The sequence below is a fragment of the Cucurbita moschata genome, unplaced genomic scaffold (assembly GCF_002738365.1).
Source record: "Cucurbita moschata cultivar Rifu unplaced genomic scaffold, Cmos_1.0 Cmo_Scf00012, whole genome shotgun sequence".
NCBI lineage: Eukaryota > Viridiplantae > Streptophyta > Magnoliopsida > Cucurbitales > Cucurbitaceae > Cucurbita > Cucurbita moschata.
This window is the reverse complement of record NW_019268528.1, coordinates 915,045-930,344: the sequence shown is the minus strand read 5'-3', so window position 1 is coordinate 930,344 and position 15,300 is coordinate 915,045. Positions and strand designations below refer to the sequence as shown.

At 37.0% G+C, this 15,300-nt stretch overlaps 3 protein-coding genes and 1 long non-coding RNA gene across 8 annotated transcripts in view; 2 read left to right on the top strand and 2 right to left on the bottom strand.

The window, feature by feature from the left end:
• The window catches only part of LOC111450427 (synaptotagmin-5-like), an 8,259-nt gene extending 5,569 nt beyond the window's left edge, over positions 1-2,690 (bottom strand). Inside the window, exons 1-5 of one of the 3 annotated variants that reach the window (XM_023090539.1) lie at positions 2,650-2,690; positions 1,982-2,531; positions 1,826-1,876; positions 1,621-1,741; positions 224-348 (exon numbers count right to left, since the gene is read on the bottom strand). In XM_023090539.1, coding sequence (XP_022946307.1) covers positions 224-348; positions 1,621-1,741; positions 1,826-1,876; positions 1,982-2,191 — 507 coding nt within the window. In that variant the 5' untranslated portion in view covers positions 2,192-2,531; positions 2,650-2,690. Of the gene's footprint in view, positions 1-223; positions 349-1,620; positions 1,742-1,825; positions 1,877-1,981; positions 2,583-2,649 lie in introns of those variants that run through there. The other 2 variants (XM_023090540.1, XM_023090538.1) reach the window with 2 other exon arrangements.
• A 1,651-nt stretch (positions 2,691-4,341) lies between these two features.
• LOC111450431 lies at positions 4,342-5,234 on the top strand. The gene is made up of 2 exons (XR_002711806.1): positions 4,342-4,456; positions 4,611-5,234. It is a non-coding gene; the product is annotated as an uncharacterized LOC111450431 (long non-coding RNA).
• A 3,461-nt stretch (positions 5,235-8,695) lies between these two features.
• Positions 8,696-10,422, top strand: LOC111450429 (probable glycosyltransferase At3g42180). 2 transcript variants are annotated; one of them, XM_023090541.1, is made up of 4 exons: positions 8,696-8,884; positions 8,981-9,135; positions 9,242-9,605; positions 9,692-10,422. In XM_023090541.1, the coding sequence occupies exons 1-4, from the start codon at positions 8,696-8,698 to the stop codon at positions 10,352-10,354; spliced, it is 1,371 nt and encodes a 456-aa protein (XP_022946309.1). In that variant the 3' UTR covers positions 10,355-10,422. The 2 variants fall into 2 exon arrangements, with proteins under 2 accessions (XP_022946309.1, XP_022946310.1); XM_023090542.1 differs by having other exon boundaries at positions 8,761-8,884; positions 8,978-9,135.
• A 343-nt stretch (positions 10,423-10,765) lies between these two features.
• On the bottom strand, positions 10,766-14,843 carry LOC111450425 (zinc finger BED domain-containing protein DAYSLEEPER-like). Of its 2 annotated transcripts, none has more exons than XM_023090535.1 (2): positions 14,632-14,843; positions 10,766-13,023 (listed from the first exon to the last, which is right to left on the bottom strand). In XM_023090535.1, the coding sequence occupies exon 2, from the start codon at positions 12,997-12,999 to the stop codon at positions 10,966-10,968; it is 2,034 nt and encodes a 677-aa protein (XP_022946303.1). In that variant the 5' UTR covers positions 13,000-13,023; positions 14,632-14,843; the 3' UTR covers positions 10,766-10,965. The 2 variants fall into 2 exon arrangements, with proteins under 2 accessions (XP_022946303.1, XP_022946304.1); XM_023090536.1 differs by having other exon boundaries at positions 10,766-13,020.
• Positions 14,844-15,300: the final 457 nt, after the last annotated feature.

Genomic DNA, 15,300 nt, shown 5'->3' with positions numbered 1-15,300 from the left:
CCCCCCGGTGCTCAATGAGCTTTCCTGTGAGAATCTTGTCTATGTGGGAATACGTACTAAAAACACGAATTTCGGAAGATTGTCTAACTTTAAGCTTCAACTTTTTACAAAAAAGTATTGGAAAAAAGAGTTCATTCATCACTTGCTTCATTGCTAGTTCATCCAAAAAGAAGATATCAACATCAATTCGCTGCATACGTGAGGGACGATTGGCTAGAAATACCTGCACTGGTAGGGCAACACCGAGTCGAGTCTTTATATCGAGTATTATACTTTGATTACCATCCCACTGCATTTCCAACTCCATGGTTATACCATCAGTTCCTCCATCTTCAATTATGGAAATTCCTGACATATAGAATAGGACAGCAAGAACTTCATATAAACTTTAGAACAGAGTGTTTATAAACTTAATTTCTGATAACATTACTTGGAATGAAAGAAGGAAAAAAGGAAACACCCATTAATTTCAAACAAAATGCTGGTTAGGAACTACGATCCTCCACAATGGTATGATATTGTGCACTTTGAGCATTAGCTCTCGTGGCTTTGCTTTTGGTTTTCCCCAAAAGATCTCATACCAATGGAGATGTATTCCTTACTTGTAAACCCATGATCAACCCCTTAATTAGCCGATGTGGGACTCCTCTCCCAACAATCCTCAACAATGCTCACTTTTGTTTTTGATAATTGAGGTAATCCCACGTTGGTTGGGGAGGAGAACGAAATACTCTTTATAAGGGTGTGTAAACCTCTCCCTAGAAGGATCATTTTAAAAACCTTGAGAGGAAACCCGAAAGGGAAAGCCCAAAGAGGACAATATCAGCTAGCGGTGGGCTTGGGCCATTACAAATGGTATCAGAGCCAGACACCGAACGATGTATCAGCGAGGAGGCTGAGCCCCGAAGGGATGGACATGAGGCGATGTGCCAGCAAGGACGCTGGGCCCCAAAGGGGGTGGATTTGGTGGGGATCCCACATCAATTAGAGAAAGGAACGAGTGCCAGCGAGGACGCTGGGCCTCAAAGGGGGTGGATTGTGAGATCCCACATCGGTTGGGGAGGAGAACGGAACACCCTTTACAAGGGTGTGAAAACCCCTCCCTGGCAAACGCGTTTTAAAAAACCTACAGAGGAAGCCCGAAAGGGAAAGCCTAAAGAGGACAATATCTAAAGAGGACAATATCTGCTAGCAGTGAACTGGATTGTGAGATCCCACATCGGTTGGGGAGGAGAACGAAACACCCTTCACAATGGTGTGAAAACCCCTCCCTGGCAAACGCGTTTTAAAAACCTACCAGAGAAGCCCGAAAGGGAAAGCCTAAAGAGGACAATATCTGCTAGCAGTGGGCTTGAGCCTTTACAGAATTTGTCAACCTTAGACGGTATCGAGAGACGATGAGAGTTTTAAGTTATCAAGTTTTTAAAGTTAGGAACTAGGATTTAGGTCTTTCTAAACATCTCTAGCCCTTGTTGCAGGGCCAAACTTCACATAAGAGGCCAACGTTTGAAGTAGGAACATAAAATACAAGTGTATTACGGCATTGAAAGCAACCCAATGAGTGAAAAATCAGGCAGAACAAGAGAAATCATCAACCCCAGCTCCCCAACATGAACAAACCTGTGAATTGTGGAGCCACAGTGCCAAGGGTGAACCTGGAAAACTTGAGTGATGACAGAATGATAGGCCTATATTGTTCAAGAACAGGCTCTACTGAAGCCTTTATCAGATCAGAAGCAGCCTATTACACAAAATTCAACAAGGTAAAAAAGGGACCAACACATCAACAACAAAACCCAGAAACAAAAACAAAAACAAAATCTACCTCATTAACATACGGCCAAATCTTGGTAAGATGCTGATTGAGCCAAGTCAACTGCAAAATGGGGCAACAGATCCAATGTCAATCCACCATGAACAGGCAACCTCATGAACTTCATCCAAAAGTGAAACAAGAGGGAAAAGTTAGAAGAAAACTCAACTTTTGGCTCTGGGAAAAGACGACCCAAGAGGGATAATACTGAGGAGGCAAGATCTTCCTCGAATCTTCCACTGTCATTCTCGCAAAAGCAGCGATTGTAGCAGCAAGATCAGCCCGTCGCTTCGACCGAGCATTCTCGGACTTTACAAAACCCACGACAAGACCTAGTCCGACAAACACACCCAGCACGAGACCTAGCACAAACGCCATTTGAGCTACTCCGTGCGAACTTCAGTGGATTTGGGGACAAAACTTTGATGGGTTCTAAAGAAACTGGGTGAAAAATAAGACGATCAAGCAAGAACCCAAGACAGTAGACATGAAATACATGTAGAGAGAAAGAAATCGGGAGAGGAATTGAAGAACTGGGAAGATTAAGGTTCGGGGAGAGGAATATGCTCAAACCATTTTGGCAGCGTGATTGGCGTGTGATCGATGAAATCGAGCTGGAATTGGACGGATGAGTATACTTTTTCTGAGTGTCGCTATTCCGGCAGCCGATTAAACCGTGTTGCCGACACGAAAACGTCGGGATTGGATCTTTCTCTCTCTCTCTTAAGCAAATCAGTGTTAATAAATGGTTGATTTTTAGCCTTTTATTAATAAGAACACAAATAAAATCAATGAATTTCAATAGGGTATGATGAAGAACAAATAAAAATGCGTACTTTTTTTTAGATAAGGGAGCGGAAAATGGATCTTGCTGAATGCTGCTGTACCCATTATGATTTGGTGATGAATAGTTAATCAAAATATTAAATAGATACGCATAACCTCCGTATTTCAGTAAAAATTATGTTTAGAAAAGTCAACGGGAGTTTTTTTTTCAAAAAATTACTTTGTGTATTTTAATTTATTCGTCTATTGATTCTTTCACATCAACTCAACGAATATGAGACGGTACAAAAGCTCAAAACATTAAGAACATTAACTCGAGATTAGGACCAATTGACTGAGAAAATAGTTGAAGAGGCTGCCACAAAATGACCGACAATTTTGCACGGTTCGATGTATAAAAGATGGTTAGGACTAATCAAGAAGATTGGCACTTCCCGTCACTTTTTCACATTCTAGATCATTCTCTAAGGTTTGTTGCTCCTCTCGATAGTTCTTATCTCATTGCAGAATTTTTGTCTTACTTTAGAAAGAGTTTTTCTCAAGACATCGAGTTAATCTCATGTCTGTTCAATCTTCTAGTGAACCTTAATTTAACCATTGAAAAGAAAGGTGCACGGTTGCTATACATAACAATTATCAATTCTTTTAAGTCTGTTTTTTAACCATAGTTGCTCTTATTTAAACGAGATATCGGTTCATTAATGTTTTTTTTTTTTTTTTTTTGATGTCATATATAAGATTAAAAAAAATAATTTATATCGTTGAATTGGACATTTTTTGAGCTTTTTGTCTTATTTTTGGTAGGTAAATGTAATAAATAATAACAGTGCTTTTTAAGGTGCATCATTTTCTAAGATAGGTTGTACATTAAATGTGGACAAAATTCAACAAATAATTCAATTATAGCCCATAATTGTTCATGAGAAGCCCACGACCAATTACACTTTTTTTTTTATAATTTAATTTAATTTAATTTTTTTATAATTATTCAATTATATTATAAGTTTAGTGCTTAAATTTTTAGGTTTAAATGATCGGTTAAATATAATAATTGAATTTGATGTAATATTGGAGAAAAAGAGAGTACATAAATGAACCAATATGACCCCTAAATGAGAGCATTCTCGAAGATGGAATGACTAAAAAAGATTTAAAACAATTAAAAGTTACTATCTATACCAACAAAGTACACCTTCTTTTTCGGTGGCTCAATCATAGAAATTTCATTGGTTAAATGTGCAGCAATTCTATGTTGGGTGACCTCTTAGGAAATTTTCTTAGATGCATGTGAGTGAAGACATAACATGCTTAAATGACTTGTGTTGGTCTGTGGGGACTGTCGTACGAGGAGTGGTTAACGTGCATACCATAAGGGAACGCCCGAAATCCACAGGTCTCAAGTGCTGAATTTTGGACATGGGTCGTTAATTTGTGACACATATTTAAGTAGATGGGACATTTAGATGAACTCGAAGAATTAAAAATAATAAGAAAAAGAAAAAAAGGAAAATGACAAATGGAATAAACCAAATAAGACCAATCAATGGCTAAAAATCTTCAACCCTAAGCCAAGAAAAATAATAATAATGAATTGTTATTTTTGGATAAAGACATAAAGCAAAAGACACAATATATTTATAATTACTAAATTCCCAAATATATTTAAAAAGGAATATTATATGATTTAATTTTAGAAAATTTAATTTTTTCAGTTGTTTAAAAATCTTAATCTAAAATTTTAATTTCATGAAATTATATTTCAAGCTTAAATAAATATTATAATCATCTGCCAATTCTTCATCGCAGGTCGCCATTGTTGGGGCTAATGTCTGCTCCCATTAAGAGCCTTGATTACGAGTGAGTTGAGTTATTTGTTTGGGTTTTCTTCTTTTCCCCTCTTTTGGATTTTGAATTCTGTTTATTGGGTTTAGGGTTTATGTAAACCCTATTTCTGGGTTTGATTAGGGTTTTTTTTTTTTTTTTACTCTGCTATTGATGTTGTTTGTTTCAGGATTTTTGATAACGAGTTATTCGTGCAAGATTGGCTGGCGATGCGGGATGAACAGGAAGCCGGGTTACGGTGCCTAACTGCGTGCTAACCTAGATCCTTCAAAGGGTGTTGGTCGATTAAGACGGCAGGACGGTGGTCATGGAAGTTGAAATCCGCTAAGGAATGTGTAACAACTCACCTGCCGAATCAACTAGCCCCGAAAATGGATGGCACTGAAGCGCGCGACCTATACCCGGCGGTCGAGGCGAGGAATCGTGAGGATTTCCAGATATTTCAATTACTTGGTTATGAAGTGGCTTTCATGCTTCTTGATCGGTTTGATAATGGGTCTTGTTGGTTTCTGAAATAATCTAGCAGTGGAGAATATTGCAGGGAAGAAGTTTGTGGTCACTTCCAATATGATGGTCGAGGGTGTTAGGAATTACGACCCTCCACAGTGGTGGTGGCGTTAGGAATTACAACTCTCGTGGTGGCGTTGCTTTGGGCGTTCCCAAAAGGCCTTATACCAATGGAGATGTATTCCTTACTTATACACCATGATCATTCTCTAAATTAGCGAACGTGGGGCAGGTACTGATTTCACTTTGTTCTTCTGTGCTACTGTTGATTGAAATCTTTGCAACCTGTTCTATTAGTTTTAGTGGAATTTGGCTCAAGTAGGAGTAGGATTGATGTTACTAGGAACAGAGTTTTTTGGTTATTGAGTAGTAATTATATGGGAACTTAGCCAACAGACATGCATGATAACTGGCTTAAGCTCTAGGTTTTGAAAGAAAAGCTGTGTTAAAGGGAAGCTAAACTATTTTCCAAGACATTGATGGAAATTGAAAGTTGTGAGATCCCACGTTGGTTGGAGAGGGGAACGAAGCATTCTTTATAAGATTGTGGAAACCTCTTCCTAGCAGGCGTTTTAAAAACCTTGAGAGGAAACCCGAAAGAGAAAAGCCAAAGAGAACAATATTTGCTAGTGGTGAGCTTGGGTTGTTACAAATGGTATCAGAGCCAGATACCGGATGATGTGCTAGTGAGGACGGTAAGCCCCTAAGGGGGGTGGACACCGGGTGGTGTATCAGGGAGGACGCAGGACCCCGAAGGGGGGTGGATTGTGATATCCTATATTGATTGGAAAGAGAAACGAAACATTCTTTATAAGGGTGTGGAAACCTCTCCCTAACAGACGAGTTTTAAAAACCTTGAGGGGAAGCCCGGAAAAGTCTAAAGAAGACAATATCTGCTAGTGGTGAGCTTGAGCTGTTACAAATCTTTTAGGTACGAGGTAGCTTTTCTAGTCGGCTCAGGTAGACCAGAAGTAAAGGCTTATCTGCCCATGGAATATTATCGCCTCGCACACTGTTAGTGAAGGTAAAACAGTTCCTTGTACATTTTCCCTTGAGTTTCAGAATTTCCTCGTTTCTTCAGGGTTTGTACTTGTAAGTTGTAGGATTTCTCCTTTGTTTTGAAGCATTGGTAATGACTTGGAATTCCTCTTTTGCTGTTTCTTCGTTCTATGTTGTTCTGAAGTTACTCTCAAACTCTCTTAAACAAAGAGCCAAGTAATTCATGGTGGTTTCTCTCTTGCAAACTTTTGTGCTAGACCAGTCAAGGAGATGCACAATGATTGATTTCTTCAATACTGATGATGAGCAGTGGAAGCTTATTTCGAGCTAGTTTAGTAATCTTCCTATTTGTTTGGATCGAGAATAGGATTCTTCCCCGACTCTCCACAATGGTATGATATTGTCCAATTTGAGCATAAGCTCGCATGAGTTTGCTTTTGGTTTTCTCAAAAAGCCTCGTACCAATGAAGATGTATTCCTTACTTATAAACTCATGATCAACCCCTTAATTAGTCGATGTGAGACTCATCTCCCAACAATTCTCAACAATCCTCCTCTCGAACAAAATACACCATAGAGCCTCCCTTGAGACTTATGGAGCCCTCGAACAGCCTCCCCTTAATTGAAACTCGACTCCTTTGGAGCCCACGAACAAAATACACAATTTTTTGACACTTGAGTCACTTTGGACTACATCTTCAAGGCTCACAACTTCTTTGTTTGACATTTGAAGATTCTATTGACATGGCTAAGTTAAGGGCATGACTTTGATATCGTGATAGGAACCACGACTCTCCACAATGGTATGATATTATTATCCACTTTGAGCATAGACTTTCATGACTTTGCTTTTGGTTTCTCCGCAAGATCTCATACCAATATAGATACATTTATTACTTATAAACTCATAAATTAGCGGATGTGGAACTCCTCTCCCAACAATCCTCAACATATATTGCATCCTTGGTACCAAGTCGGGGGGTTTCATATCTCGAGATCTTGTTACTTATGGAGTGCTTTTTGTGCTCCTGTTGGTGGCGTACTGTTTGCTTTTGAAGAGATGGCATCTTGGTATGTATAATGGCCGAGGACAAGGGTTTCTCTCCTTGTTATTGTGCTTGAATTGACCAATAATTTGTTGTTGCTGCCTTTAGAAATGTTTGTTCTCCTTATTTCCAAGACTGTAGCTGATGCTTTCAACAGTGATATATATAACTTAATCATGAAAGCGAAAGGATTTCCTTATCTAGAAAGCCATGTCGAGACATACATGAGGCCGGTGACGGTCACTAATGTGTTAACGAGTCGGGGATGTTGAAAAAGAGGATACTTCTAAGCTATTCTCAGTTGATGATTTTGCAAACAACGTTGAAAGGATTGAACATGTACAATTGATCGTAGACGAGATGGGGATGTTCAATGATGGTAGGAAAATAAATATAATTTTCAAAAATAAAAAATCAAAATCAAAACAAAATCTAAATTATCATAAATAAAAAAAGTACAATTTCCAAAGATATTAGAATTGGAGCCTCTCTCTCTTCAGATATTTGTGGATCTCTATACATTGCTTGAAGTTCAATTAAAGTATGTGACCCAAGATCCTAAATTTAAGTTCTATTTTCTAATATTGACCTCTAAAAAATATATATTATAAAAAAAAATAAAAAATAAAACTAATTTTCAAACGTAAACTAATTTTAAAGTTAAGTCGAACGAATTAAACCCTTAAAACATTTTATTTATTTGAATCTAATACAATTCAAGTTGATAATCTGTTAAGTAAATTGTAATGTTTTTTTAATTAACTATTTATTAGGACTTATTTTGATCAGCTCATTCATTAGTATATAATAATTTTGAAGGATAATCAATTGATTCAAATTAAAATTCTAGTTAATAATAATAAATTATAATTAATGAAAAATAATTAAGTGTTCTATTGTAATAATTATTTTATACATGATTTTTTTAATATTAATAAATTATTATAAATATACAAGATCTATAAAATATATCTCATTTATTATAATTTACTCTACCATATATTCATTAGATTTTTAACATGCTACGGACTATTAACTATATAATTTTATTATAATTATTTATTTGAAGATAATTATTAAGATTGATTACCAAAAATAAAAATGAAAATTTAATTACTTAGAATTATTTTAATAATTTAACTTAATAAAAATAAAATAATTAACCACGACTAATTATCTAAAATTAATGGTTGAAATATGAAATTTTCCATTTCTCATGAACACAACTCAATTGACAATTGATTGACATTTTTTTCCAAACATTTTATTTCCAGGCATCACAAACAAAACGTTTAACCAAACACTTCTGTCTCTTATCTTGAGCAAACCAAAAGTGACTTGAATAAGTTTAGAGTATTCAGATATCGAGATTTTTCATATCTCCATGAAGAGGGTATCTAAAGTTCAATCATCTCATGTAAACAAAATGAAAATGAAGTAGAAAACTATAGATTTGTAGATTAATTTTTAATTAGATTTGTGAATCTGAGTTCTTAAGAATTCTTATTTAAGGTACCGGTGTCCACAAGCATCACTCTTTCCAAGCAATGTTTCCACCATATCATTCAACGTAATGCATTAATTAATCACCACATCGATTTTAGAAGAAGAAGGAAGAGTTTCTAACCTTTTTGTGCCTGCAATCTCTTCAGTTTCTCTTTCAAAAGCTTAGAGCAAGAGAGAGAGCTTGAAGAGTTCAGCCATGGCAAGCTTCCGCTGCTTGTTACTCCCAGCATGCCTTCTTCTTCTTCTTCTTTTTGTTCTCCTGTTTCTCTCTATTCCGCCATTGTTTGACCTGTCACAAGTAACTGAAGCTATTCCATTAGCATCTTTCTTTCCCATAACTGCCATGAGAGAAGGCAACAAGCCCATGAAAGCTATATTCATCAAAGTAAGCATGAAAGAAGAAAAGCTCTCCCTTTCAGTTCTTTTGTTTTGTTTTTGTGTGTGTGTGTGTTTTGGTTTTCATAATGGGTTTGTGGAGCAGAAGAAGAAGACGAGCTTGAGGATGATCGAAGCAAGTTTGGCCGAAGCTCGAGTGTCGATCCGAAATGCAGTTCGGTGGAAAAACTTCACATCAGAGAAGAAAGAAACTTACATTCCCAGAGGCTCCATTTACCGAAATCCTTATGCTTTTCATCAGTTGAGTTTTTCCTACTGAAAAAAGAACAAACATATGAATATATGATATAAAATTTGAGTGATTTGATGAACTATGCTTAAAGTATATATCCAAAATGTTATGCAGAAGCCACATAGAAATGGTGCAGAGGTTCAAGGTATGGAGTTACAGAGAAGGGGAACAGCCTCTGGTCCATGATGGTCCATTGAATAGCATATACGCCATTGAAGGCCAATTTATAGATGAGTTAGATTGCAGCAAGAGCCCTTTTAGAGCTAGCCATCCTGATCAAGCTCATGTGTTTCTTCTCCCTATGAGCATTACCAACATCATTCATTTCATTTACAGACCAATTACCTCTCCCGCCGACTACAACCGTGATCGGATGCACCATGTGATAACTGATTACATTCGAGTAATTGCCAACAGGTATCCATATTGGAACCGAAGCGAAGGTGCTGATCATTTTATGGTTTCATGCCATGATTGGGTAAATAAGATTCAACCAACTTGTTATCAAGTCTCTGTTTCTTCTTTTTCTAATGCTTCCTCTAAACTTTTAATGGTGATTTCAAGGCACCAGAAATGTCAGATGCCAACCCCCAACTGTTCAAGAACTTCATCAGGGTAGTATGCAATGCAAACATCACAGAAGGCTTTCGTCCCGACATAGACATTTCACTCCCAGAAATCAACATCCATCCTGGAACTTTAGGGCCACCTGACTTAGGCCAGCCACCAGAAAGCCGCACAATTCTAGCTTTCTTCGCTGGAGGAGCTCATGGATACATAAGGAAGATCATGATCCAACATTGGAAGGAAAAAGACAATGAAGTTCAAGTTCATGAATACCTTCCTAAGAACCAAAATTACACCAAATTGATTGGAAAAAGCAAGTTTTGTCTCTGCCCGAGTGGCTATGAAGTGGCAAGCCCGAGGGTGGTGGAAGCCATCTATGGTGGTTGTGTTCCAGTGATCATTTCTGATAATTATTCATTACCATTCAGCGACGTTCTAGATTGGAGTCGGTTTTCGGTGCAGATACCTGTTAAGAAAATACCAGAAATAAAAACAATCTTGAAGGCTATCTCAGAAGAGAAGTATTTGAAGATGTACAAAGGAGTGATGAAAGTAAAGCGGCATTTCAAGATAAATAGGCCTGCTAAGCCATTTGATGTAATTCATATGCTGCTTCATTCACTGTGGCTTAGAAGGCTTAACTTTGGCCTTCCTCATTGAAAACAGCTCTAATTAGGCAAAATTCAAAAACCCATTTGCTATAGTTAGAATGAGAGATAGAGAGGATTCTGTACCTTGTAAAACATCGGTTAGCATTCGTTCGAGTTCCTTGCAAGATTTTCATCACAGCATGATCTTCTAGTAACTGTTGGCCTGTTAGATCATAACAGAGAATAGAGAGATCAAATATAATTGCTCACGAATGAGTATGAGCGAGTCTTGCCAAAACGAACATAGTTAAACAACAATGACATGTATTTTACGATCATAGGTTACTATGCAAAGACGTCATGTTTGGCACAGGTTTTAAAAAACAGTACATACAAGAACTCCTTTCCATCACCTTCATGGGACACTTTTTACTGGGGAATTACCAATTTCAAGACAACCAATCAAAATGTAAAAAACATGTCAAGGAACAGAGACCAGCTAAAATCTCATTCCAATAAAACTGGTCTCTCAATTGGTGACAGAGACCAATAACTCTCTTCAACCTCAAATTCAACCTGTAAAGAAATTGGAGTACAAAAGCTATGGTGGCCAAGAGATTTTAAAGGATATAGATGATTCCACAGCCTAATAAATACACAGAAAACAATAAGGTTTAGGCTCTAATATTCCATTTTTACAAGTGCATCAGAAACTTCTGCAAAATCAGATTGGATCCAGTCCCGTGTACATATAATTGCTTCGACAGTAGCAGGTCGTAATGAACTTCGATATGAATCCATCTCCTTGATCTCCATATCAAATATCGATTCTGGGGGGAGAGTACAAACTGGTATTGATAAAATATCACGAGCCATTGTTGAAAGAGTTGGATACTTCATCTTGTTTTGCTTCCACCAGCCTAATAAGTCAAAGTCCTGCACACGAGGCAGCAGCGACTCGGCCAAATACTGATCAAGTTCGGATTTCATTTGCTGGCTCGAAGTCTCCATTATGAAGACATCAAAATCGGTGAGACCATTGTCTGACAGAAGACTTTCACTCTGAAGTCCTTCTGACTTGACGTTGCTTCCTCCATTCCCTTCATCGGCGTAAGTTGGCGTTAGAGGCAACGGAAGTGTGACGTATTCATGGAAGAGCTCGTGGATCCCATCGTCAACAATCTTAATGTAAGCAGGAGCTTCATCACCATAAAGTTTATTGAAACTAAACTCTACAAGTTTCATCTTGAACCGAGGATCCATAACTACAGCTGCAGCCAAAATTAGACCACAATCCTTCCAATATTTGTTGATCTTTTCTTGCATCATTTGAGAGAGGCTGCAAGTGAATGGGTCTTCGCTGGCAAGTGCACGAGCAAGCTCCAAGTGAATCCTCCATACTTCGTGAAAAAACGTAATCACGGTTGGGTTGCTTATAGTGCTGAGAATGCTTGCAGCATCAAAGAGAACTTTCAAACATGTGCAAAGAGTCTCAATTTGCATCCAATCATCCCTTGTTGGCACTTCTTTATAATCAGGATCAGAATTATCCAGACACGAAAACACTTCTTTCAGCTCAAGTGCAGCAATCAGCATAAAATAAGTTGTGTTCCATTGTGTTAGGTCGTCCAGACACAGGCTTCTCTCTGTTGGGACCTGAAGCTGTTCTTTGAGCTCAAGAAACTTTGCTTCATTAGACTCAGACAACTTCACATTCTTTACGCAATCCCGAATTTTCTTAACAATGACCGATCCCGCAGTTAACACATCATCTGCAATACTGCTTAATGTACGTGCAATACATTTACTAACCAAAAATTGGCCATTCAGGATATGGGAGTTTTTGATAGCAAGCAGGGGCCTCAAATTTCCAAGTGCAGACTCAGTGGCATGATGATCAAAGGTGAGAGAAAATAGTTTACCTTCCAAATTCCAATCAGAAAGGCACTCTGAAACTGCATGACTTAGGGCTGTATCAGAATCAGGATATGGTTCCATGACCACGCTGAGAATCCGCCGGTGCAGCTTCCAATCGCTATCCACAAAATGACCTGTTATTACAGCATAAGCGACAGTTTTACTCGATGTCCACATGTCCAGCGAAAGACAGATGCGCCCTGGAATACCCTCAATTAATTTGATGACACTTTGCTTTTCTGCTAGGTAGGTTCCAATGCAGTCCCCTTGGAAATGGTTGAAATCCCTTACATTAAATCGCGGTTGAATATTCTGTACAAAAGATACAAATCCAGGATTTTCAACCATGTGGGGTTGGTAATCATGCATAATAATCATCCGAGTGAATTCGTGGCAACATCGTTCCTGATCAAACATGATAGAAGATGAGTTGGGACTTCTATAACGTCTTTTTGGCGGATCACTTCCTTTCGAAGCTGGAGTCGATGGCGTTAAATGACTTTTGTCCTGATTGCGTAGAAGTGCAGCACATATTCCCTTAGCAATATGCCGTTTTAGGTGACTAGTACCGGCTACTTTTGATCCCGTACTATATGCAAAACTTTGCTTGCATTGCTTGCAATACGCCCTTCTACATCCAGCACTTACATTTTCTATGGTAAAGTGCTCCCAGACTATGGACTTCTTTTTCCTCCTTTTGCTCGGCTGTTGTTCTGTGTTGGTCAGCGCACCATATTCATCAGAGTTTGGCGTTTTTTCCACATAGGGAGTTAACATCATTTCATGAGGTGTATCCATTACAACCCGAAGAAAGAATTCCTGCTACAAAATAACCATCTACATTTAGACAAGGATATCTACAGCCTATAACGTTGAAGTGTAGATCACAGGAAAGCATAAATATCGGGATATTAAGAAACAACCAGTAAGTAGAGGTAACAAAGGACGAAAACCTTTAAGTTTCAAATTTGTACAAACAAGATATTACATAGCCTGGCCTTATAGTTAATTGCAGAATGTTTGAGAGCTAACTCCGTTAACAGTCCAGTATTGGCCTAACAACCGCATTCGATTAAAAATAATGAAGTTAAGAAATTTACAAGAACAGTGAAGCAAACCTCTGGATGAACCTAGGAAAATAGTACCAAAAAAATACAGAATTACTAGCTATAGTACATGTGAGAAGGCTAAAGAAATTGAAACAAAACATATGGTTCTATACACTGAAAGGTTAAATTACAAAGTTTTTAGCCGTTGGCCTTTCCAATCTGTGGCTTGAACTTTGAAAAGTGTTTGACCTCTAAACTTTCAATTGTATTTAATAGATCCCGAAATTTTCGATTCTGTCATAGGTTGTATATTGAAAAACATATCCATGAAATTTTAAAGGTAGCACACCTTTGTTCAAAAAAGTTTTTTACCATCAATATATGGACGAAAATCATTTACTAACATCTCATAAATTATCTTCCCTCTTAGCGTTACTTTTGAAAGTTCACAAGTATTTTTGACAACTAATAGTAAGATTATTTTAAAAAAGTTTAAGGGTACTCATGAAACTTCTAAAAATTTAAAAGGTATTTGAAACACATTTAAAAGTTGATATTTTTTTAAATCTTTTTAAAAGTTCAAGAGTATTTTTTAAACAAATTATTAACCGTTTTCATCCAAAACTAAGTTTAAACTTTTTTTTAAAAAAAATTAAGGTATTTTTTAGACTTTTTGAAAGATTAAAAAAGTATTGTTGAAAGAAAGTTGCATTTTTTTTTACTAAAGTCAAAGGGTATTTTTATTTATTTACACTTTATTGACAGTTATACACTTAAAAGAACGAACTTGGTGTACAATGTAGGCCGTACGAGTGGATCGGGGGCCATTGAAGATGACGTGTCAATCTTAGCCAGAAAAAAAAAGCCTAACCAGTAACCAGACCACTTTATGTATGGCTGAAAAAAAGCCTTAATTAATCAAACGCAAAACTCCCCCAGCCCACCGTGGAGCCCACGTGGGATCCAGCCAGGTCAATAATAACTTTTTTTTTTTTTTTAATAATTCCGATAATTTCTCCCACGGGCTAATAAAAGGTAATTCGAAGTACGATCTAGGGTTTGGTTCATCAAGCTTTGGGCTTAATTTCCAGCAAACAGCCCAGATCAAAGGAAAACCCATAAAATCGAGAAACAAAAACAATCCCGATGATTCCCCAAACACAGAATCGGCTGCGCCTATAGAATTCGAACTATGAAATGAAACCATAACGAAACAAGAAGCAAATCCAACGCCAAAATCCCAAACACAAACAGAAACAATGTTAAATAACATGAATACAATTTTCCGATAGAACATAAGGCATAAAACGAAGAAAATAAAAGGTTTTTCGCGAACGAAAATTGTAGAGAAATCGAGCGAGAAATGCAGAAGGAAATTTACCGGAAATTAAGACGGAGAAAAGGAAGACGAAGAGTTCTTCGATGAGCGTTGCAAGCCCAGCGACGGAGCTTCAGGGCCGGCGATGGATTCAGATCTAGGGTTTAACTGGGAGAGAGAGAAATTGGGCTTTGAGCTAAGTGGACCGAGAGAGAAGGGAGAAGGAATTGGGGGAAAAGAAATCGAAATCGAAATCAAAATTAAGACGGTCCCTGTATTGGACTCCCTTTAGGGTCCAATATTGTTTTTATTTATTTATTTATTTATTCAATTTTCTCAATAATAAATAAATAAATATATATATATATATATATATATATAGATAATTATACAATAAAAGTATATAATTAAGAAAAGGTCGTGAAATTGTGCCCTCTCCTCGTCTCATAATTTCATTGCTTGAGCCTATTTATTGTTAGTCTTTCTTATTTCACAGTCTCTAATTTTATTGTCTGAGTCTATTCATTGTCAGTCTCAATTTTATTAAACTTTTTTATAAACTTCAAAACATTTATATATATCTTTACTGTTATGTCACTTTTAAAATTAAAATTCCATAAAATTTCATATGTATTTTTTAAATATATTCTAACTGTAATGATATTTTTTAATTTTTTAAAAAATTTAAAAAATATTAATGAAACATGATCTCTAAAGAAATAGTTTTGGGGG